Source organism: Lemur catta, chromosome 6 (assembly GCF_020740605.2).
Source record: "Lemur catta isolate mLemCat1 chromosome 6, mLemCat1.pri, whole genome shotgun sequence".
NCBI lineage: Eukaryota > Metazoa > Chordata > Mammalia > Primates > Lemuridae > Lemur > Lemur catta.
Genome location: NC_059133.1, coordinates 28,068,715 through 28,095,333, shown reverse-complemented (window position 1 = coordinate 28,095,333; position 26,619 = coordinate 28,068,715). Strand labels below are relative to the sequence as shown.

Sequence of the window (26,619 nt, the reverse complement as noted above, 5' to 3'; positions counted from 1 at the left end):
CCTGAGCATGAGCTAGACCCCGTCTCTACTAAAAATAGAAAGAAATGATCTGGTCAACTAAAACATATACATAGAAAAAATTAGCTGGGCATGGTGGCGCATGCCTGTAGTCCCAGCTACTCAGGAGGCTGAGGCAGTAGGATCCCTTAAGCTCAGGAGTTTGAGGTTGCTGTGAGCTAGGCTGATGCCACGGCACTCACTCTAGCCCAGGCAACAAAGCGAGACTCTGTCTCAAAAAGAACAAAAAAAAAAAAAAAAAGAAACTGAATCCTTTTCCTACTGACAACCATTATAAATTTTTAGAGAAGCTGTAGGGAAAAAAGAAAGTAATATAAAGATCAAGTTACAAAAGGACTATAGTTCATAGTTATAAAAAATTTTTTTAATAATGCTTTCAATAAAGTCCAAATATAATAAAGATCTATTTTATTAAAGGTGTTCCCTTGAAAATACATTCAACTGAGAGATATGCAAAATCTAAATTCAGTCTATACTCTCTACCTCAGGGCAAATAGTCCATTTTAAAACCCCCTACCTTGAGCTATTTCTTGAGTGATGTACCAAGTGTGTGCATGAACAGCATAAGGAAATAATTCTCAAAGTGTTGCTGAGGAACCCCACAGGTATCCTTGAGGTCAACCCAATTTTCATAATAATACTAAAACATTATTTGTCTCATACTTCATTAATGTAAAATAGAATTTTCCAAAGATAACATTACATGCGATAATGTAACACATTAAATACAGAAACAGATATGAGAATCCAATTATTTCCAATGAAGCCAGACATTAAAGAGATATGATGAAATGAAAAACATTATCACTCTTCATTATTTCATTTAAAAATTCATTATGGGGGGATACTTTTCATCAAAATGCTATCTCTGCTGATACGTACTAGGTTATTATTTTAAAATGCATTGATATTTTTTCCAGTTTTATTGAGGTATGAATGCTAAATAAAAATTGCATACATATATGGGGTATACAGCACAATACTGTGATACATGTATATATTGTGAAATGATTACCACAATATCCATCACCTCACAAAGTTATTGCTTTTTTTGTGGTGGGAACACATTGATAAATATTTTTAAATTTCTCTATTTTAACTTAGACTAAATATCTATAACTCATATAATTAAAAAGCTCTTTGGAATCCTTAATACTTTAACAGTATAAAGGAGTCCTGAGACCAAAATGTTTGAGAACCCCTAGTACGCAGACACCAGTAACTACAGATTTACTTATGGTGTGGACTATAGCACGTATTTTCACACGAAAGAGTATGAATAAGAAATTTTGATAATTTAGATTTCTATGACTGTAGATTTACAAATAAAAGATTTCCTTTAAAGCAAGTTACTATATCTTCGTGTTAAAACAGAACACAATAAAAAGATACATGTAGTATACTAATAAATGTTAAAGAAAGAAACTTCAACCACTAAGTAACTTCTCACCATGTAGCAAAAATCTTTCCATGTTTCATTAACAACTTCTAGCAGATGTGACTCTTCTTTAAAGGGTCTTAAAACACTGATAACTCTAGATTATCTTCTCAGTTGGACTCTAATACCAGTATCTCGGTTAACAAAATCTGGGAAAGTACCTGTCACTACATCCTACAAATGAAGCGGTTCAAATTCCAAAAATTTTTGTCCTAGACTTTGTTGGTAATTTTAATACTATGATAACTCACTCAATTCTGGAATATCCACTCCCAGTAGTCTGTAGTGACAGCTGGGTAAATGGGAAACTAAAGAATTCAGCTATATGTTGCTAAACATGGCATGACCTCCTTTTTCATAGAAACACATATATCTACAGCCCCCTCCACACGTCCATATTCACATATACAGCCACAAATAGAAATATAACATTTTTTAAAATTTGGACTGATTTATTAAAAATGGTATAGGGGGCATCTGTAAGAACAGCAGGAATCTCTAAGAAGTGGAATTTCTGGTGAATATTACTTCCTTTGGACTGTCTCCCCACTCAGTTCTTTTTAACAGCAAAATACGTATTATTTCTTTAATAAAAATAAAAAGTTCTAAGAATAATTTAGCTCAACACTGACAATAGTATTGCCTAAATCCCTTCTTACCTACATTACTGATTCTCAACCAGAAGCAGTTTTGCCCCCTGTGGGACACCTGTTAAAACCTGGAGACATTTCTGGTTGCCTTAACTGGGGGGTGGTTGTCAACAGTACTGCTGCTGAGAAACTCTGATCTATACTGATCTTAGATAAACTAGCTTATTCTGTGACCAGCTCTCTTAGAAAAAGAAGAAAGTGCTCATCTGAGCCTACGCACATCTTTGAAGGGAATTATTTTATATGATTACCTTAATTTTTAGAATTAGCAAATATTCATTAAACTCTCCATAACTTGAATAGTATAATAAAGCTTTCACAAACAAAAATATTTTAGTGAATCAGTGTTTTGTTACAGAAAATACTATTGGTTCACTTTATAACTATTTGAATATAGTAACCAAAACCCAGGATAGATTTCCTGTATTATAGAAATGTACCAGCAGGAATATTAATTTTAAATAAATTTTTTAAAAGGCAAAGAAGAAGAAATTTAAAAGAGAAATGAAGGCCATAGAAAGATGAAAAAACACAAAACCATCGGCAGCTACAAGTTAAAGCAGAACTACCACTCTATAGTGTATTTCTCTATTGGTCAGGATAACTTAATACAGGCTGAGTATCCCTTATCTGGAAGGTTTGGGACCAGAAGCGTTTCAATTTTGTCTGATTTTTAGGATATATGCATATACATGACGTATCTCAGGGATTGGACCCAAGTCTAAACATGAAATTCACTTATGTTTCATGTACACCTTATACACATAGCAAAGGTACAAAAATTACAAAGGTAATTTTACACATTATCTTTAATGATTTTGTGCACGAAATAAAATTGTGTTAAGTACTTATGTGTGAAATTTTCCATTTGTGGCATCATGTCCATGCTCAAAAAGTTTCTGATTTTGGATTTTCGTATTAGGGATGCTCAACCTATAATATAAACATTTCTATAATGGCAAGGTAATTATCCAAATGGTGTATATAACAAAAATTTTAAGAACGAGAAAAGTAATGGATTTGAGAAGAGAATAGAATTTTGTTTTCATAATGATGTTTTCCCAAAGACACCAAAATTAAAAACTGGAATTACTGTATAATAGAATAGTGTTCTAAAAAAACAAAAACAGTGATAGCACAGACTATGTCATATATATGGCTTAGGTCTGTGCCAGACACACAGTATATGTACGAACATATATATGGACAGGTTATTTAACCTCTGCGCCTCACTGTAAAATGGAGGTGACATGATCTAACTCATGGCAAATGTCAATAAATGCTGGACAACTACTGTTATTATGTATTAATTAAATGAACAAGCTGAACTAGCATCACACATAAAAGTCTCCCCCTGTCCCCCACCATTTACTTACGTGTAGTATCCCCTTCTGGAGGTTGGTAAAAAGAAAGGCCTAATGATACTATGGCTGCGATTTCTAATATAATTAAAGTGACATCTTGTAATGCTTCCCATACTAATTGAAGAAAAGTTTTTGGCTTTTTAGGAGGTATAAAATTCTTTCCAAACACTGCTTCTCTTCTTTCTAAATCTGCAGGGTTTCCGCTTAAACCTAATAAAGAGAAACAAATTTCAGTGAACAGTTTTACTACTTACAAATGAAAATATCTATTTTCATTCAAAGTACCTTAATTCATCACTCTTTATATTGCAACTCCTAAGACCCTACCAAAATGTTTATTTCCATGCTTTAGACTAAGTGTACAGAATGTAAATCACTGAAAAACATGTGCAGTGCTTTAAAAGAACATTTTAGACTGAGGACTGGATTAAGCATTTTCACTTTCCCAAGGGCTTATTTTTGATCATACTGCCTTATACCATCTTACAGATTGCTGGAGACCAGAGCTGAGAAAACTGATGGTTTTTATATTGCAGTTAAACATTTCCCCAACCTTAGGATGCTTTCCTTCTAAAACTAGGGACATTTATATACAAAGATATGAATGTAGATTTGATTTAGTTACAGCATCTTGGAAAACTAGTCAGTGAAAGTCCTTGATTTTCATTCATATTTACTGAAGAACAATGAAAAGGTAATCTATCATAAGCTCTAAAAGCTTCTTTACTAAATGTCTGTCATACTTAGACTGATTAAACATTTGCAAGTCACAAAACACAGGACACTTAAGATGAACTTTCTTAAAAGAAACAGGTAGTGCTGTTGACTGTATCTACTGTCACTGTAAGGGAGATGATACACTGTAGGACATAATATTTATTGTTTGAGTGGAATAATATTTATTGTATCGAATTCAAAAGATATGAGGAAGGAGGCTGAGAGTTGGATGAACATGCATTTTGGCTTGCTTTTACCCTATTCAAGCTAGTCCCCTCTAATTTAACCCTGTTGATCCTGTAAAACCCAGATATCCCAATTAGTTAATGCAAAGTATGTACATTATTGTGGGGACAGAGCAATACAGCAGTGGCAAGTGACATTTTTCCCTAGTCTATTTAAGAATGCTGAAGAAAAGAGCAGAGATACCAGAATAATATTACTTTTAAATTATCACATTAAACCTGACTTCAACTTGTATTTTTGGCAAGAGACCATCCCAAAAGAACAAAGACAGGAAAACAGTAGATTACTGGAAGGCTCTTGGCTCTAAGTGTTTTAACTATCAATCTCAATGCTGAGGCAGGCAGAGAATAGAAGAGGAGAACTAATTAATTACACTTTTAGAATAAATAATGAGCAATGAACATACAGATTTAGAGTAATCATTTACTTTATTGAAGGTACCAAAAAAAAGATTTCAGAGAACATTCTCACTAGCAATTGTAGCAGGGTCCACACTGGGCAGTTCAGAAAACATTTTAGATTTCTGATGACAGAAGTCATCCAACTGAAAGCTTCCAAAGAGCTCTAAACTTTGAGACAGAGTCAATGGAAAGCAAGGCAGTGAAGGATTACAGTTAATAAGGACGGTATTAGACAGTGGGTAAGTTCGTCCTGTCTCATGTCTTCACGCCCTCACTAGCAAAAAGGAAAAAAAAAAAAAGATTGCTATCCCTCCCTTTGCTGGTCTCCAATTTTTTTTCTCCAATTTGTTTGGAGATCGTCACTGTATCAGTTTAACTCACACTGAATAGAGACTACCATTAATTGTATGCCTATAACACCTGATAGTTTTAAATATCACCACTTTAACCAAATAACTGGTTAAATCTTAACTTATATTGGTCATAACAAGAGCCAGTATTTTATGCTAATGCTGAAAAGAATAGCCACAGAGCTAAAGGTAGCTTAAAAACACACCTGGAGGAAATCTGGGAAGTAAAAAAGCAGCTGGTCCTAAAGGTTATTATAATTCTTCTAAACTACTACCACACACACAAGCATACACCTAGGGCACTATACCAATAAAGCTGTCTGGTTTAGCAATTAGATAACCCTAGGTTCCAGTTCACCTACTGTAATCTTATACAAGACACTTAACCTCTTTGGGGGTCGAAGGTCGGCATTAATATTTGCTGTTTAACTTACAAAGTTGTTTTGAAGGACTAAAGGAGAAAGTATATAGTTTGTAAATCCTAAATTACGGGATAATTGTTATTAAGCTAAATAAAGGGAAGACAAGTTACACACTAATTGAACACTATAGGTACCAATTCCATTTGGGGGACAATTTCTATTAATAATAAACTTATACAATCTAAATATAATAAACCTAATAGTTTTGTAACAATAGTCTGTTTCCCAACAGGTATTTACTGAATAACTACTACTTCTAGGGACTGTTCTGTATGCTGAGGAGTCAGTATGAACAAGACAATTCCTACATTCAACAAGCTTGTATTAATTATACTAGAGAGAGACAAACAAGTGGATAATTAAAATAATTAAAGACACAAATAAGTGCAATGAAGATGATGAAAGAAGGCCACTGGAACTCTCTTAGTAGGCACCATTAGGCTCTCTGAGGAGTTGACATTTGATTTGAATCTGAACGATGAAGAGTTAACCAGAGAAGCCTTTACAGCAGAGTATTCTCAGCAGCACAAAAGCAAATACAAAGGCCCTAAGACCAAAACAAGGACAAAAGATTCAGGAGCCAGAAACAAAGCCACTGCAGCTAAAACCCAGTGACCAAGGAGGAAAGGAAAGAGGGTCAAAATGGAAAAAGTGGTCAAAGACAAGATCATGGGGCTATGGAGAGAGGACTTGCGTCCACAAATGATTTTAAAGCAGGGTACTGACAACTAATGTGCCTTTAAGAAAGGCCATTTAAATTGGTATGTGAAGGATAAATTGGAGAGTACAAGGGTGGGGGAAAATGACCAGTCAGGAGGCTGTTGCAGTACAAAGTAAGCTTACATCTAGGCTTTAAAAGTGGAGGCAAAGGGGGGTAATCTGCCAGGTATCTTGGAAGGAGATCAGACAACTTGCTGAAGGACTGGATATGGGATGAAAGGGAAAGAAAAGAATCAAGAATGATATCTAGACTTTTTTTTTTCTTTTTGGTCCAAGCAATTGAGTGGGTAGATGATGGAGTCATTAACCAAGATAGGGCAAGCTTTGGGAATTTAAGAATTGAAGGGGAAAGGGAGAGAGGAATTAATGGTTCCGTTTTATAGATCTAAACAAGTGGAGATGTCCAGTAGACAGCTGGCTATCCATATTCAGAACTCAACTGTATATTGATGAGTCTGATTCAAAGACTCATCAATATACAGATGATTCTGGAGCCACGGGCCCGATGAGAGCTCCCAGAAAGCTAGGGTAACTAGACAAGGGAGCAGGGCAGAGGCTGCAACCTTGAAGCACTCCAACATTGACAGTCAGATGGGGGAAGAGAAGTCAAAGGCAACTGAGAAAAAATAGCTAGTGCAGGCAGGGGGAGCGGGCAAACAAAACATGTTCATGCAGTACTACAAAAGACTAGAGAAGAAAAGAATTTTTTAAAAGATGATGTGGCTGACTACAGCAAATAGTGTTACAAGGTTGAGTAAGATAAAGACAGAGAATGGAACACTTTCTTTCACTAAATAGAGGCTGATGACTTTGACAAGGTATCTTCTAGTGGAGAGGTGTGAAAGAAAGTCTGATTAGAAAGAGATGAACAGAGGATGGGAATGAGCAAGTGGAAACAATAAGTATAGATAGTTTTTTCCAGGAGTGTGATGCAATGGGGACAAATAAATTGGTAAAGGTGAGTTAAAATGGGTTTTACTTGCATTTCATTTTTTAAAGGGAGGTGACAGATATTAAGACAAGTTATTTACCAATGAGACTGATCAAGTAGAGAAGATGACACTGATGATGCTACAGGAGACAAAGGATAATACTAGAGGTAAAGCCTTTGTAGAGGTAAGAGGGAATAGACGCAGGGCTGAGGTGTTAGCCCAGTATGTAGATAGGAGGAGGCTTACACTGTAAGGAGGGAGAAAGTAAAGTGAGAGAGGAGAGATATAGCTAAGCTGGTAGAACTAGTAATGAAATTACCTGGTCCTTGTTTTAAAAACAAAAGGTATGATATCAAATTATTAGGAATATTTATGAGTCAACATAATGAGAAATCTTCTGCCTAATTAGCTCAGTTGATTGTAGCATAGTGACAATGAAGCCAAGGTCATGCATGGGATTGATCCCTTATGGCCCAGTTAGCTTCACAAAGAGACAATATAACCAAAGAACATCAAAAGCAGCGTCACAATTATATGCTTTGAGGATCTGGATCCACCACTGTGGGGAGTAAGAAAAGCTTATATTTGTTCCACGAGTGGATAATAGCTCAATAGCATTGTTTTTATATTTGAAAAGAAAAGGACACATTATGGAATAAAATGCAAATTATTTCAAGACCTTGATGTTCTACAAGAAAATGTAGCATCCCAATTGCTGGGACTAATAAAATTATGCCCCAGTTTAGGAAATGAAGAAGGATGGAGGACAGTTTACTGGAATGTTGGGAGCAGGTAGGTTTAACTAAAAATCATGGCTAATACAAAGCATAGAGTACACTCTTATCAAATTCTGTACTTTAAATTGTCTATATTTGTGTGTACATTATGTGTATGTGTGTCTGTGTGTGAGATGGTTGGCGTGGCAGCAGCAATGAACCTGACTTCTCTAAGTGAGGCCCATAGGAAAACATGCAGACCAAGAAAGTATCCAAAAATTTATGTTCATTCTTCTTGGGAAACAGTTTAATATTCTCACCATATTCTCAGTATCAAAAGAGGAGGTGATCCATCCCGCACTCCCAAATTTAAGAGCCACTGGCCTAAAGCCAAACTTACGTATTCTTTCCCAAATGCCTACCATGTGACAGGCACTAAGCATACAAAGGGAAATGACTCAGACAGGATGTCTTTGCCTGGCACTTGCCTTCAAGGAACTCATAATAAGTAACCAGTTAAACACACGGGGATGTGTGTGTTTTGGGCTTTCAGGCCCAAAGCTCAGGAGAAAATCCTGGACTAGATCTACAAATGTGGCAATCACCAGTATCCAGATGGCACATGAAGTTATGGGAGTGGATGATGTCATCCAGGAAAGTGTACAGATGAACAGAAATCTGAGGATAACCAACATCTAAAGGAAAGTACAAGAGGCTAATGTGACTGGCCAGATAGGAACAAAGAAAACCCTAAGAGTACAATGCTATGAAAGCCAGAAGAGAATGTTCTGAGAAGGAACTATGTCTTGTAATCTGAAAACTGAACTTAAAAACAACAACAACAAAAAACCCCTCTAAGGCCATGCTACCTCAAACTCTATCAAATGAGACTTAAAAAATATAATATATATGCTGCAGAGTAGTAGTAGTCAGCATCATAGCTGCCTTCAAAAAATTCATAAGCGATGAAAACTAGTGACTAGAGCAGCTATTAAATTAAATGTATAATTCTCTATTACAGTGGCAATAAATTTCTAGGACAAGGTCATGCAGGATCATCAATATAAAACCCTCACTGGTAACTCTATACAAGTCTTAAAACACATGCCTGGCACACCATGGCTAGGCAAATACTTGAGGAATGACTACCAAGCATATATATTGGAGCTTTAGAGCATTCTTATAGCAGCCTATAAATCAATGATTTATCCTAAATGAAGGGCTGATTTTTTAAAGAGTTAAATATATACTTCTATGTGTGAATGTTAGTTTTATTCTAACGTACCATGAAGACATGATTAAAGTACACCATCACTAAGAGCCTTACTTCTAGTGAGTGAAAATATAAACCGTCACCTGAAAAATTTTGGAAACATTAGGCAGCCAGGAACAATTGCTGTTGACTCTTCCTTGCTTTCTACGGCACATTCCTCTTTTGTTTTACTCCACCACTCTCTCCTGTTGTGATTTTCTTTGGCTTTTTTCCCCCTCTTCTACCTAATTTTAGGAATCACCACCTAAAAAGCTTAGTGTCCCATTTGCTTTCTTGCCCCTTACAAGTCCATGAGCCATGCCTCTTACAAAATACAACCCAGCACCTGCCTTTCATGAATTTTTATGAATTCATTTTAATACTTTGCTTAATGTAGTAATATTGAATAATAAACATGATACTACACCTAGAGGTCTGTAACCTTATTATTAGTGAGTCTACCATTCAGTATACAATACACAGCTAACACAGGAACACATTAAAATGAAAAAGATACCAAAACTTAGTGTTAAAATGTTAAGGATCAAAAAATGTGATTTAGAATATAAATAATTCAATGTAGGAAAACAACAAAGATACAAAAGAAAAAAATTGTGAAGGGAATTTTATGCAATTGGATGTTATAAGCAGGTTATTTTGTATAAAAGTGTATTCTTCAATTTGGAGGACTGTAAGACAGATGCCTGCTCTAACAGAGCTAAAAATATGAAGTTGTAAGTCTCAATTCCAGTTAACCTTGCAATGTATAGTTCCCATTCCTTTAATAGTGATGATGGTCAGTAAGAACAAATGGGAAGTTTTTAACATGGAAACTAAACACCTCCTATTGATGAGTATACATATAGCACTCTATTCTGTTAGAAAACATTCTGTTAGAAACGTATGCTGTTAAAAAAACAACTGATAAATTGTTGGAACAAATGAGGAAGCACACAAATACAACTTCTTGAATAGGGCACATTTTTAAAGACCAGATCAACAAACAGAACCTTAAGACAAAATTTTTTTCACCATGTAATTCTAAAAAAAAATTTTGTTTTTCCACCAAAAAATACTACTGAGAGAAAGGAACACGGGTATCTCTTTTTCAATATCTCAATTCTATTACGAGCTATGTGAGAAGAACTTTTATAATACACAGTATGCTACAGTGGTCAAAGGATAGTCTCTCTAGCCAGAATGAGACTGTAGCCAGACAGTGACTTTCGATAAATTATCTTTTTGTGTTGTGGGTTCTTCAGAGGTAAAATAGGATAAAGGTGTCGCATAATAACAAAGATGTTAAAATATTAATTCATTTTAATATTTGTAAGTGCTAATAATCAAACTGGCATAAGAAGTGTTACCCATTACAAGTGTTACCTATCATTTTGGTGGTGGTTCCTAAGAAATGCCCTGGGTTCTTCCTCCAGATTTTACAGCAATCTACTATTGGCACCTCCAATATTTCTGATTTTCCTTCTCCACTCATTTTTCTCTTAAGCATGTATCTATCACCAACACACTATATACTTCATTTAGTTGTACTGTGAATTGTCTGTCTCTCCCATGTGAAAATAAAGCAGGGATTTTTGTTTCATTCATGGATGGGCACCCAGCGCCTTAGAGAAGTACCTGTCTCATAGCAGATACCCAATAAATACTGTATTCCTAAGATGCTCATATTCTTACATTTTATTAAAATCTCTGAAATTGGGATGTGCTCTAATCATACATTTTTGAGGTACATAAAACACCTGACAATCAACACCCCAGGTCTGATGAAAGATAGTATATGTGAATGAATGAATGAATGCATGAATCAATGCAAGAACTAAAGGGACAGGCAAACATCTTCAGTTTTACCTATTCAAAATTTATGTCCTTTGAAGAATCATTTTAATTCTCTATCTATAAAGAGGTTATTCTAACAAAAGAATACTTGCCATCTAGATTATTTCCTTGGGCATACAAACTCCTAATTGCTTATCTTGATGTTTCATTTGTTATTGGTCTAGTTGATGACAGTGACAAAATGTTCACTGTCTTTCTGAGTGAATTATTTCTATTAAATTAAACTAAAACTGTGAGTATTTCTTTGGAAATAATATTCCTGTGAAGGCTGCTAGTTTTTATTTATACTTTCAACAAATGTAAACAGAAATATAATGCTTAAAATGTCTTGTCTCACATTCTTTAAAAGAACAGTTCAAAATGACAAATTGTATATATAAACAGTGAAGACAATAGTTTATACAAATTTTAGCAAATATTAAATTCACAATACTAAGAAGAACATGAGCAAAATTTTTCTAAGAATAAAAAAGCAGGAAATAATGCACACATTTACTAAATAGCACAAAGTAGCAACAAATCACATAAAATTTTGAGTGTTAAGTGAATATTTTTAGAGGTTATCCACAGATTTCATCATGCTGCCAAAAGAGTACATAATCACCCCCTTCCCAAACTTTAAAAACCACTGTATTTAGGTGCAAAATTTTCAGTTAATTTCAATAATTAAAGCAAAAATCAATGCAAAGAGTACATTTGCACTGCAGTTTCTTCTGTGCTGTTCTTTTGGGCAAACTAATGAGAAATTATGTCTATAAAAGTGAGAGGGCATAACAGAAAGGTATTCAGTTATTAGAAGACAAGAGCTTTGATTAACAGCAAAGAAATACAAAGACATGATTAGGGGAATTACAGTTAAGTGTAGATTTGAAACTGAACTTCAACACTTTTTATGAACAAACTATGTTGTTCCACTGAGAGCTCTTTTATGTTAACATCTCCCATCAACATGGCACTCATGAAACATCCAACCACATTTCAGACTGAATGTAGTTAAGTACATATGGTTAACATGAATTAACGAATCTACCAAATGAGAACTGCATATTAATGGGCAAATCACTAAGATGCTATAAAGTTAACTAGTATTTCAAGGTGGGTTCGCATAATGAACAAGCTCAGGATTTTGTCAAATTACTATTAAAGTCCATAGGACTGTTCCATATTCCCTGAATCTACAGCAGTAACAGGGATTCCAACTACCTTAAAATGGTATAGTATATCTAAGGAATAACTAAGTAGTTCATGTTTCTAGTGGTTCTGACTTGAAAAGATCCAGAGAATCCCGAACAGTTAACAGGTCTTGCAGAAAAAGAACATACTCCAACTAGTCTGAAGAAGCCCTTTTGGGATATGTGTGAATACTAACTCTGGCTTCCTTAAATCTCAGAGAAATCAAAGTAACTACCTATCTTTAAAATAATTAGCAATTCACATAGAATTATGTAAAGGTTTTAAGAATTTTTTAATGTGACAAAGTTATTTAACAATTTTAGAAAAGATTTTTTGCTGTTGTATTAAATGTTATCAGAAGCAGTAGAATGGCATAAGATGTTTCAGAAAAAAATGTTAAAACACTTTTGCATAATTTCTCTAGAATTGTTTTTGGAATACATACTAATATACTTTAAGATTTTACACTAATAATTTCTCATCCTTACTAAATTGTGCTCACCATTCATCCTCATGTGTGCCCCCCTCCCCACTCCATCTCTGCAATTTAGAAATGCCTTCTTGAAACTTCCAAACCTAATTTTATGTTCAACATGATCAGTATATAAAAGGCCATCTTCTGAAATCATTTCAAAGACCATAATGCAATAAAGTTACAATGAATTTTCTTTTCTTGATTCTCAAAAAGAAACCTACTACAAATCAAAATTTATGAAACCAAAGGCTTCCTTGAACACAGGGAAATTCCACATAGACTGAAAACTATTTTTAATCAAAGGAATGTCTGGTAGGTAAAAAAAAAAAAAATCTTACTGCCAACTAATCTACTTCATTTGCTTTGGGACCTCCTGAACGAATCATTAACGTTTAGGTTAAGCGCCATAAGCTAAAAGCTACTTGGTCAGCTACTGGCAGTGACAACTATTTTAAGCCACCTGGCAAAATGAAGGATAGTGAGCAGAGTTTATTTCCACTGAATTCCCAGGAGGCAACCAAGCCTGGCTCCTTTCTCTATAGCTCAAATGGAAAGATAATCTTATTATCATAAACAAGCTGCAATAATATGTACAATAGGACAAAATATTTCATCTCTCCAATCTAAAACACACAAATTCATCTGCAGCACTATATTTTCATCTAAAGATACTTTAACTGCACTAATCTGATAACTAACCCATTTTTAATATCACTATAATTATGGCATAATCATACTACAGCCAAGACAATATAAGCACGTTTATTTATAAGCCAAACACATAGCACTCTCTGCACAAAGGACCAAAAATTAACATGATAACACTTACCTTCATTGGGAGATGTTTTCAACTTGGTGCAAATTCCATAGACATCTCCATAGCTTTCCTGTATCTTTCGTAATGCATCTGTGGACCTAAGCTCCATGAGAGCTCGCAGCTCTGCGAGTGTAATTCCAAAGTCTCCATCATGATTAGCTTCCTTCAAAGAGTTTTTCACACCGCCATATGCAACTGAGTTGTTTGCCATGTCGCCCATTACAAGTATAATTTATTAGGAGGAAAATGTTTCCCAAAAGAATCTAATTTTCACTTGATATATTTCCAAGATGAAAATCTTTTAAATATGAAAGTCTTTCTCAAACCAAACACTCATTGTATGACTTGGTAAAACAGCATCAGCAGCAACAATTCCCAGAGAAGTATTCTAACCTTTGGCCCATGGCTAGTTTCTTCATATCAATCATGAGATGTGCACATCTGCAAGAAGAAAACATTTAAAAGTTAATAAAATCTTAGAGCATTATGCACATAAGAATACTTTCTAAATGTTATCAGGCAGCTAATCAAAGTACATCATTAAATTATAAAAATATTTATGAATTATAGTCTCATGCCTTCGATATATTTTACATGATAAAATATCAAAGTGTAACTTCTAAATAAAATTATCTATCAAAAGACATTAGATCTTATTATTAAATGAAACTGCATTTCACATGGACTGAATTTAACGGTCCACTCAGTATTTACTGTTATTAATAGTTACCATTCACACATTTACTTTCCAAGCACTATGTTAGTTGCTATAAATTCATTCTCTCATTTAATCATCACAATTTAATCCCATGAGGTGTTACTACTATTCCCTACTTTACTAAGAAAAGGCTTTGAAAAATTGAGTTTTATGCATTGCTAACAAATGGCTAAAATGTCTGCTGAGCTGGACTGTCTCCAAGCCCATATTCCTTTTCCTTTTAATACCTGAACCTATCTCTTTAAACCTTTCATACAGAAGAGCCCCTGAAAGTACAAAAACACACTTTAATGTGGTTTCCTACAATTTTCTTTGGCCACTCTGTGACTCCACCATCTTTTGGCTGTCTAAAACTATCTTCCACCATGATTTATGTCACATGTCACCACCTCATGTTTTCCTTTGACCTCCTATCTAAAGAAATTCTCTACTCCTTAGTCTTTTCTGCAACTCTTTTATTTTCCTTGACCATCCTCATCTGAAATTATCTTGTTCATTACCTTAATCTGAAATTCTTGTTCACTTGCTTTTATGTTATTATTTTGTCTCCTTCCACCTACAGTATTGGTTCTGAAGGCAGAGTTTGTCCATTTTCATGACAGACACTAAGTCTGAGGAATGAATAGATACATTACTTTAATTTCTTTACCATACTTTCAAGGCCTCCTATTATTCCAATCTACCTAAAGATAAGCTCTCAGTTCTTCTTTCTGCATATATATCATTTTAACAATCATCTCAAAGTTTACATACCCAACATTGGATCCATCTCATTCCCTAAACAGCTTTCTTCTGTAATCACCATTATCCTAATTACCTGGGCTAGAAATCATAAATCATCTTTGATTCCATGCTCTCCAGCTTCAGTATTGAGTTTGGTTAATTCTTCCTTTGAAAAGTCTCTTCTGTATAACCCTTTTCTTCCTTATTTTCAAGTCCCTCTATGAGAAGTATAATTGCTACTCCCCAGGTTCTTCCTCATTCTAGTATCTCATACATCCAATCCCTTGTGTATTTTGCTGTTACATTTAGTTTTTAAAACAGGCATCATGCCACTGTATCTAAACCTACAGTATGAAAATGCAGTCTAATTGCTCATGTCTTTTTGCCTATATTTTATAGATTCAATTTTTCTCCTTTCTTAAGCAATCCACCTGCATCCCAAAACACCTAAAAAAAAATGTTTCATGATTAGGAACTAGAAAAGATACTTACTGGTAAATGCAATTAATCTTCAGCTACGAAATTGTTACGAGAATGTTTGCAAATCATGCTATATGGTCCTTGTACTTCAGCATGTATCAAAATCACCTGGAGGGCTGGTTAAATTACAGATTGCTGGGCCTCACCTCCAGAGTCTTAGATTCAGTAGGATTAGGGTGGGGCTCCATAATTTGCATTTCTATTAAGTTTTCAGGTGATGCTGACACTATTGTTTAGGAGGGAGTACACTGTGAGAACCACTGGACTAAAAAATGGGCTAAAACCCTGGAATTCATACCAGTGTGAGGATGGCTGGTTGAGGCAAGTTTGCTTGCCTTGGGTTAAATTTGCAAGAATGTGATAGTTATAGATTCTGCAAGACATTTTCTTTCATTGCCTGCTTCCTCCCACTTCACAAATCTTTATGCTCGCCCAATTATTACCAATTTTATTCATCTCCTAGACAAAGTGGGTTCGGTTCCCTCCTACTCACACATCAATTATTATAACAACCTAACTTAAAGAACTGGAGGGGTTCGTTATTTGATAATCTCCCTAAGTTTCCATATCCAAGATTTTTGGCCTGAACATCACACCAACCCTAAAATAGATTATTTAACAGATAAAACAATTAAGATTCATAAATCTGTGTGCTGAGGACATGAGTTCATCTGTCCTCTGGGTTCCATAAAAGGGAATTTTCCTCAAGAACTCCCAGCCTGCTACCCTACATATTATCACTGAGATGAAATAACCTGCCCTACAGGAGACTTTGCTAGAGAAAATAGACATATATAACTTCTTCACCTCTCTCCCTTTTTTTGGGAGCCAGATGCTTGCAGGAGTCATGCGTTCTGGTCTGAGTTTTTAGGGGCAGACCCCCAAGTTAAAAAGCCTACAATTGCTCAAAGTGCTGGAATAGAGGTAAATAATGGGTTATGGGTTCATTATTAGAACCTCATTGCTGTCACACAAAAACTCAATCCTCCACCACTCTAGCTTTTATCAATAATAAAACTAGGGGGGTGGATGATGAGAGACTGCTTGGTGGGTACAATGTGTGTTGTTTCACTGATGTATGTACTGAAGGTTCCTGACTTTACCACAATGCAATATATCAATGTAGTAAAACTGCATTGTACCACATGAATGTACATATATAAACAATAAATGGGAAAAAATAAAATAATAAAACTGATCTTTGAACTCCTGTGTACCAATCTTTGTCTTTTGACAGAATTCAAATAGGAGAAAAGAGTGTTATTTTTTGGATGCCCTTTAAATTTCTCAACAATAGGGATACATGTGTGACTCAAAAAGCCATGCTTCCTCCATCTTACTGCCTCCACACTAAGTCTTCACGTTCATTAAGTCAGAATGGAAGTTTTTGCAGGTCACAAAACAGTCAAATAACATCAAAGGTACCAATTTATATGATAAAATCAGAACTGAAGGGGCATTATGTGCATATGTGTTACTTGCCACCCCAGCATCCTTTTCCTCACCTTTCAGCAATAGCCCCACTTTTCATTTAGGGATCTGTGCTTCCTGGCTCTCCACAGAGTCTGAGCACTGCTCCATCCCCACCGGCTATGTTGATCACTGGTTCAGGATGTGCATGTCACCCAACAAGAGCTAGTGGGTAGCAAGGAGACTTTTGCTGTGACTTTGGGGCACAGAGTTGTTTCTTCCTACTGAACTTAACTCTGAGAGAGATGTGAAGAGCTATCGTGGCCATCTGGTACTACAAGGTGAAAGCCTCTGAGAATGGATCCAACAGAGAGGATATGGAGCACAAAGAGTGAGTGACAGCGAATGGGGTGAGGGAGGGGAACACGGGCATGCGCCTGTCAGTCTGGTACATCACTTGAGCCCCTGGGTTAATCAGTGACTAAAGTTTGTCCTATCCCTGATCTTTTCAGTAATTTGTCAATAAATGGCTTTTAGAGGTTGTTTTCTATTTATAACCCAGAAATCTTTAAGTACATGATTACCAATCATGTTCAATTCCCTCACTGTTTAAAGAAAAGGAAGTCAAGGCAAAAACACCAAATGCAAACAAGCCACTTTCCAAAAGTGAACTACTTTAATTACTGATTACCTACAAATTATACAGCAGGCTGTGGTCTATATCTAGATCATCTATAGCTTCTATTTTCCTCTTTACTTACTCTTCCATTCATCTAACCGGTTGTCTGACAAAAATGCTAAGGACAACAAAATAATTTTGCTTTTCATTTTGTAGCTACAATATGACAGATGAGATATACACTATTTGGGATCGAGGTAAAACAGAAAGCAGCACATCTACTTTGCTTCTATTTGTTCTTTAAAAGATTTTTACTTTCTATTTGAAAAGTTTAAGAAATAGAAAGTGGAAGCTGAGGCCCCAGAAGATTTTAAAGAAAACAAATAATAGCTACTTTATGTAGGCCTCCTGCCCTAACAAAACTTATCCCAGAATAAATTATCTTTGGTCAAATCACTTTTGGTAGTCTTTGAGGTATTATGAGAAAAGACAGAGGTAGCTGAAGACTAGAGTTGGGCAAAAATGGTTACAGTCTTCAGAAAGGAGGGTAAGGTCACTTCCTTACTCCATAGTAAATTAAGCTTTGCTATGAATGGGCAGGGCCCCAAAAGATGACAAAAGGATGATTATGAGATCCTAGTAATGAGTGGAGCTCATAAAAAAACAGCTTTGTTAAAAACACAAATTCAATTCCTTCTTCTCAGGGTCACTTGACTTCTAGATCAGGGAAAAATTGTATGAAAGCTATCTAGACTCAACAGCAACAACAAAAAAAATCACTTATTAGAAAAACTAACAGAAATATAGAACAGCTAAGTAAATTATGAGGTGAAATATGGAGCTCTAAAAATGATTAGTATTATATAGCAACATGAGATTTCTTCAGGCAAGACAGCAAATATATGCTAATACAACTAAGTATATTAGAAACAAGAGGGACAACATGGGAAGAGGTGTTTTTAATGCACTGTTGAGTTTCTAATTCCTGAATGATTCTAAACTTTTGTTAGTGATTCAAAGACCTAGAAATTGTGTTTTTCCAATCCACAGGTGACTTGAAGCTAGGTAAGTCAGCAAATACATTACATGACAGAATTGGGATCTGGACAGATGGAACTGAGAGGCTAAATTTAACTGGTACAAAAGTATGATCTCCCACATTTAATTCCAAAAACATAACTGTACAAAGATGATATATAAGAAATGCAACAGCATATATGCAAAGACAAAGGTCCAGTTTACTCAAAGCTAAATATTCATTAACTTGGTGTTAATAAGCATAATGTAAATGCTTTCTCCTCTCACCCCCAAAGTGAGAGTGTTCTTAGGCAGTAAGAACAGGAGCCTAGTATCTAACAAAGAGAGGTAACAGACCCTATCTACTTTGGCTCAGACAAACACACCTATTACGTTACAGGCTTGTCTGTAAAATAAAGATACAATTAACAGTGCACATATCATTAAATGTGTTAATACATGTAAAACACTTTGAACTTAGCCTGACACACCTGATACACAGTAAATAATAAATATATTTTAGTTACTTAAGAATATTTGCAGATACCTTCCACAGAGCAAACTTCCCCAACCCCAGATAAGGGGAACCCCTGCCCCCAGCCATTTCAAATGAGTAATGTGCAAAGAAATACAATTTTTAAACCTAGAGAAAAAGAAAATCAGTATATTATTGGATACACTGAAATAATTTAAGTGTTAAGTCAAATTTCTACTTAGTAGTTCCACTACTATCTCAGTAGTGTAAACTTTTAAAAAAGTTTGTGTCATATAGAACCAGTCGTGGATTAAAAAACCTTTGCGAATACTAGTCTTACATTTTTAAAAGTTTACTGAGAATAAAAAATGTTTCAAACTCTTAGTGTTTTGGTGTTTAACTACTAGTTCATGTACAGTATCTCATAAATTAAAATGTATTTAATATCAACTTTGACATAAGTGCCCAAAATAAAGCTTACTAAACTGGATCCAAACATACTAATAGGAATACCTTAATAAGGGTAATTACTAATTTTTTAGGGTGATTAAGTATTAAATTTTATAAGTTATTAAATTTAAATCGAAATAAAATACTAACTATAAATAAATTTTAAAAGACTTCTTTCTGTTAAATAATGATTGCAAAGAAAGAATCCTAGAATTTAACAACTGAAAGGGATTTTGGAGATCAAATCCAATTGCTCACTTTATAGCCATTAAAACCAAACACTCATAATTGTCTACTTCCAAAAAGGATAAAGATGCTCGTAGTAAAAGAAAGCATTATTAACTCACAAAATCATTAAATGACTAAATGATCAAAATTTAAATCATGGCATAAACTGTAACAATGTACAGATTTTAGAATGCGGCCACTACCAGGGAAATAACTGGCATTGTACTTTAAAATGGGTACTGACACCCTAACCATTAGAGACACCATCTGATTGGCAAACAACTAAAGAATAGTTTTTGACTATAATCTTTCAAAAAAGAACACTGAAGAGATCTTATTTTCTTAGTGCTTTTTTTCCCTTTAACATTAAAATCAATTCCATTTCCTTTGTGTATAGAGAATAGTTATGGAAAGAGAGTATTAGCCTTTATAGTTGTTTCTCACTGTGTTTGCTATTGGCATTTTACTGACAATGAGAGCTGCCTCATAAGTTAAGAAATCTGGCCCCACTCCACCCAACCCTCCTAGATACCAGCAGTGACCCTCAGTCAGTGTGAACAACCTGAAACTCACCACCTTAAATAAATGTCCCTTATATGGATTGGGCAGTATACTTACTACATAACTGAGCCTAAATTTAAGGCCCAGTGCACTGAAAAATTACTTAAAGGAAAAAAACCACACCTTGTGCATCTTTGATCTCCATCTTTCAACCTTCTTATAACATCACTTTCTGCAGGAAAAAAATAACCTTTTACCCAATTTACAAGCTAAACATTTGAGATCTTTCAACAATTAAAATATCTTTTAATAAATATAAGTTCTTGTATTTAATAGTTCACACAAATGGCAGAGCAGATGGTCTAATATTATACATATCAGAGTAGATACTACAAGATTATGAATGATGGGGAGTTCTTTTTACAAAGTTTTGACATATTCAAATTATTTCATTAAAACACTCAAAAGAAACCAAGGAACCATTCAAATTTAGTATTACTCTTAACTCAAATTATTCACTTTTTAAGGGGCTTAAAACATACACACTCACATAAAAGAGCATAAAGCCTATACAGCTTGTTTAGAAAAGTAATTTCTATCAGATGAGTAAAGAATAACATAAACAAGAGTAAGTTCACCAAACAGGATTTCAGTTTCGTAGAACTGATAAAGCAGAAAATAAGCATTGTCTACAATGCCTGATTTAATAGTCTCAAAGGATTCATAAATACCATCGCTGTGTCTGTGCTGACTAAAATTAGTCCCACTCTCCTTAGTAACTTACTTATCATCTAGTAGGCTCTTCCAGAGGCAGAAACTAAATACAAGACTTTAAAGGGCAACTTATAGCTGCTGCCGGTTATAAATTTGGCATAAATACTCTACCAAATCTCTCAGGGTAAGAATCAAACAGATTAGAATAGGGGAGGCATTAATTTCCTCTATTATAGCTTTTATCACACAGCTGCAATGATTTGTTTACTTCTCTGTCTTCCCCAAAGAACTGTAACTCAAAGGTAGGATTTGTGCCCTTCATTTTTAAGTCCCAGCACTCTCTGGAACACAGTAGGTGCTCAATGTTTATTCAATAGAAATGCTCTTGTTTGCACCATAAACTAAAATCAATTTTAAAAACAGATTTTGCCAAGGGAGCAATGGCAACTCAAATAGAGCAAAACAAAACCTCATAAGTATGTTTAAAATGATATACTAGGTGTGTCAGATGAGTTAAGAGAAATTCATAGCATTCAAGGAGTTTTCAAACCACCTTGGTACTCAGGATATATCAACTCAACTTTCCTTTAAGTTCTTTTAGACAAAAGAGTAAGTTAAAACATGTCAGACTGTCAAATGAATTATACAACTGCTACAAGCCAATGGTTTTTAACCAGGGTCTTAGATTCTTGAGGATATGCAAAGTAATAATACCAGTTTCAATATTTCATAAAGCCAGGAGGAAATGATACATTTGAGAAATAATTTGGTAGGGTTATCCATGCTAAATAAAAACATACCAAATTAATATGGTAATAAAGTTAGCAAGTCAGTCTAAATAATGAAGAAATAAAAATCTTATCCAGGTAAAGGCCATTTGGTAAGAAAACCCTCAACACTAAATCTAGCTATCATCCTCTCTGAAAATTGCCGTTTCCACACTATCTCCCAACTCACTAGCTGATCAACTCATTCCGATCTAGCTGCTTCTCCTGTGCTGCACTGAAACTACTCTTCCAGGTGACCAACCAGTGACCCCTCAGGTGCTTAAATGTGATCAACACATTTAGTCTTTATCTGACCTACTGGCCCCTTTGCTACTGCTAACCATTCCTTGACTCTTGAAATGTTCTGCTGCCTTAATTTCTCCAATGCTTGACTCTTTTTCCCACTACGTTGTCATTTCCTCTGGTTGCTATTTTCACTTCCTACTGGTTATTTTTCTTCTGGAATAATGGGGGGGGGGTGCGCCACAGGGTGGCATGGTAAGCTTCATTATAATTGTTTTCTCCTGTTTTTAGTCACAGACGATGAGATTGGTTTACAGATAACAGTAAAAATTTGTTTGCATGTGCACTTACAAGGCTTATTTGTTTCTCTCATATTTCAGAACTTTACAATTCAATTAAAATGATGACATCATAGTATAACAATCTGGCTCAGTGAAAGCTTGAAAAAACCACCCAGTTTTGTTATCCTAACCCCACACACATCTCCTGTTCCCTTTAGCCTTTAGTCTATAAAGAACATCAGCTTGCTCTTTCCCCATCTTGCAAGATGGCGGGTGAAAAAGTTGAGAAGCCGGATGCTAAAGAGAAGAAACCTTAAGCCAAGAAGGCTGATGCCAGTGGCAAAGGGAAAAAGGCTAACCTCAAGACTAAAAAGGTTAAGAAGGGGAAGACCCACTGCAGCCGAAATCCAGTTCTCGTCAGAGGAATCAGCAGATATTCCAGATCTGCCATGTACTCTAGGAAGGCCATGTACAAGAGGAAATACTGAGTGGCTAAATCCAAGGTTGAAAAGAAAAAGAAGGAGAAGGTCCTTGCCACTGTTACAAAACCAGTTGGTGGTGACAAGAATGGTGGCACTCGAGTAGTTAAACTTCGCAAAATGCCTAGATATCATCCAACCGAAGATGTGCCTCGAAAGCTGTTGAGCCATGGCAAAAAACCCTTTAGCCAACATGTGCGGAGACTGCGAGCTAGCATCACTCCTGGGACCATCCTCAACATCCTCACCGGGCGCCACAGAGGCAAGAGGGTGGTTTTCCTGAAGCATCTGGGCAGTGGCTTGTTACTTGTGACTGGACCTCTCTGTCCCTCAACTGAGTTCCTCTGCGAAGGACACACCAGAAATTTGTCATCGCCACCTCCACAAAAACTGATATCTGCAATGTGAAAATCCCTAAGCATCTCACTGATGCTTACCTCAAGAAGAAGCTGCGGAAGCCCAGACTCCAGATACAGAAAAAGAGAAATACGAGATTACAGAACAGCGCAAAGTGGATCAGAAAACTGTGGACTCCCAAATTTTACCAAAAATCAAGACTGTTCCTCAGCTCCAGGGCTATCTGCGATCTCTGTTTGCTCTGACAAATGGAATTCATTCTCACAGATTGGTATTCTAAATTTTTACAAAGAACCTAATTAAATAACTGAAAGATTAAAAAAAAAAAAAAAAGAACATCAGCTTGGTGATTCTCCCTCCCCTAGGCGCTGTAAGATAACTATTCTGGCTTTTGATGACTGTCACAGCTAGTGTATATTTATTTATGCCAAACAAAGTACTTAATTAAGCAACGCATATGATAAAATTTTAATGTGAATGATCCCAAACACAGACATCTTGAAGTTGATTATAAACATTTTTGCTTTACGGTCAAGTCAATTGATACCATCTTATCCCAAACACTGATGATACCTGTCTCTTGGAGTTTGGCCTAATTTTGCAAGGCTGTACTTACATAGTCAAAATAAAACAATCCCTTGGTAAATTGATTTACCAAGACCAGGATAAATATAAAAGCTAATTCAACAGATTAGTGGTTCTCAAACTTCAGTATGCATCAGAATCACCTGAAGGCTCCTTAAAACAGACTGCTGGGCCTCACTCCAGTTGATCTGCAGCCATGTGTGAGAATTTACATTTCTAACAACTTCTCAGACTATGGTGATATGATGATGCCACCAGTCTAGAGAACCACTACTGTAGATCAGTGTGCCCTGAACAAACTGGTAGAATGTCATCTTGATCCAAAAGTTCCCTGACAAAAACATAAGCAAATTTCTCAAGTTCTTTATTATGTTATTCTTAATTTGTATAGATAACTGAAAGCAGACTATTTTCTAAAAATATTCTGTGAGCTGGTACTTTGAATTGTTTTGATTTTTAATACCAAGTATATTAATATTTTTCTATTTAAATCTTGTATTACGCAAAGACAGAAAATATTAATAATTTCCTTCATTCAAAGTAAAAACATGGAGACTCATATTGGCACATTTTGAAATATGTTAAAGTATTTTCAACCCCTAAAAGTATTAATTTTAACAAACTTACTAAAGAACTATAATTTAGATACCTACCTTTTTCTGCTCTCCCCCTAATAAATTACACTTTGTTTTCTCTTATTCTATTGTTCTATTTAGGCATTTTTATGAACCTTTCATCTTTACAGTAAATTTCCTAGTTAAAAAAAAAAAGCTTTTAAAAAGCTCAAAAATAAGGAAAGTTAATTTTATATAATCCTGTGCAGTTTACCAAATATATGAACATACTATATCTCCAGTTAAATATGAGAACCAAATGTTCTATCATTTTCTAGTCTCACTGGTGTCGAAATTTTCAGCTATAGTCAAAGAAGAGATTTTCTAAATTAAAACTGTGTTTTTCCTTCTGTTCTGGAGCTAGAAGGCAATATGAACACTTGAATGTCACACCAGCTGCTCTGTCGGCCTACTCAGTTCTTAAGAGCTTCTATCCTGTCAATTCACAAGAACCTACACTTAACCGCTTAAGGAAACAGGATGCTCATTATGTCACTGAAAGAGCTCACAAAAATAAAGTTGGCAATACTGAGGGAGGCATAACTCTTATCTGTAAATTTAACACGAGTTTTCTGCTTTCTTAATTAAAAAGTCTAGATTTCAAGGACGATCTATCCCAATATTTGAACTGAATACAGAACTAGGCACAGTAGACACTTTCCCATCTTTATCCTCTTTTTATTTACATATTTTGATAGTTGACGATCTTTTGCAATTTCCAGCTGTGATTATTAAAGAACAGCTCAGTAAATCAATACTCACTTTTGCAACACATTCGAATACTGTGGCTGAAAAATAAAGTAAGCTATATATAAAGAGGATGTAAGACAAGAATTTGATCTCTGGTTAACTCACCAAAGTGCAAACAATATGAATAACAGGGATGTGTTGAACCGTAACCCACTTCACCACATCATGTGGATGATCCTTCAAACTCTCTGGTTTCATACATTCCTGACCTTCATTCTGAGACTTTGATCTGTACTCTGTAATTGTTATTCAAGGGCAGAGCTGCACATTAAAGTCATCATCACTTGGAATTATTCTATTTTCAAGATTTTCTCCCCCATACAACTTATCTCCCTTCATTTCTCTTCACTTCTATGTACACATTCTAACCTCCAGGCTCACAAGCAGTCAGAATCTCTTCTTTTAACATTTGCCTCCCCAATGGTCAGCAACTTCAATTTTGCTCTTATGTCTCACTTGCTCTTTATCCTCCTACTATACCCATCTGGTTAATTAGCTACCCCTGAATAGACATACCATCTGGCTGAGCAATGTCGGTAAAATTTTAAAAACCGAGTTCCTAGTTCCATTAGAAACTTATTTTTCTCAGTCATATATGATCCATTTGTTCATTTCTCTATCTCCTAGTGACCATTCCAGCAACAGCACCTTGCCCATAGAAACTACTCAACACAGGGTAACTGCACTGAACTGGAGAACAAGGAGGCAATGCCAATGAAGACAAATATATGAACATACTATATCTCCAGTTAAATATGAGAACCAAATGTTCTATCATTTTCTAGTCTCACTGGTGTCGAAATTTTCAGCTATAGTCTCAGTCATATACGATCCACACCTCTAATTTTCTACCATATTCCTCTTTCAAGTATTTCTGAAATTATTCCAGCTTTTGTCTCCACCCAGGTTATTCAAGTCGCTCCAAGATCTTACTTCCTTGGTTGCCACTGCCACTTCAATCCCATTTCTATTGACTCTCTCACTTAGCCTAGCCAATATTCAGATATATTCTATTACATAAAAGACCACGTTTCTGACCCCTCGCGTCCCCTGCCCTCCACCAAAAGCATGCCTTCTCCTAGATTTTGATAACCCATCAAGTTATCCTTTTTCTCTTTTACCTCATTTTTTACAAAGGTCTATCCTCAATGCTTCCTTCCTGATCACCCACTCTCACCTTGACCCTGGCAAACTGGATCCCTGCTTTTGTCCACACATGACTGAGATGGCTCTCTATGGTGATTAATGATCTCAGGCATTTTCTCAGCCCTCATCCTCCTCTATACTTCTGTGTCATTTGACAGTATTCAGATTATCATAGAACTGAGAGAGGAAAAACATGAAGTTTTCAAAAGCTCTAGACTTCCTAATTCTTTGCTAACTGTTTAATATAGACAATAGAAGTCATTTTATAAGACTAAAGAGATCTGCATCATCTTCTGAGAATATCAGAACATGTTAATTTCCTTTCTTAGCAATTGCAGAAGGTAAAATGAATGAGCTAGGAAAATGATGAGGATTACTTTTAAGATGGTGATGGAAACTGGACAGCATCTAGCCTGTAAGCATTTCCCTTCTGGAGAGATCTTGAACAGACTACACACATAACAGATCAATAGCAGAGGTGTGGATACTGATGTGGATATTGACAGCATCAGCATGG

At 35.4% G+C, this 26,619-nt stretch overlaps 1 protein-coding gene and 1 pseudogene across 3 annotated transcripts in view; one reads left to right on the top strand and one right to left on the bottom strand.

Annotated features, from left to right (window-relative positions):
• ATP2B1 (ATPase plasma membrane Ca2+ transporting 1) overlaps positions 1-26,619 on the bottom strand; it is a 115,944-nt gene that overhangs the window by 49,027 nt on the left and 40,298 nt on the right. For all 3 annotated transcript variants that reach the window (XM_045553266.1, XM_045553268.1, XM_045553267.1), the window contains exons 2-3: positions 13,558-13,986; positions 3,483-3,680 (exon numbers count right to left, since the gene is read on the bottom strand). In XM_045553266.1, the coding sequence (XP_045409222.1) occupies positions 3,483-3,680; positions 13,558-13,765 (406 nt within the window). In that variant the 5' untranslated portion in view covers positions 13,766-13,986. The remainder of the gene's footprint in view (positions 1-3,482; positions 3,681-13,557; positions 13,987-26,619) is intronic.
• On the top strand, positions 22,438-23,317 carry LOC123639460 (annotated as a pseudogene).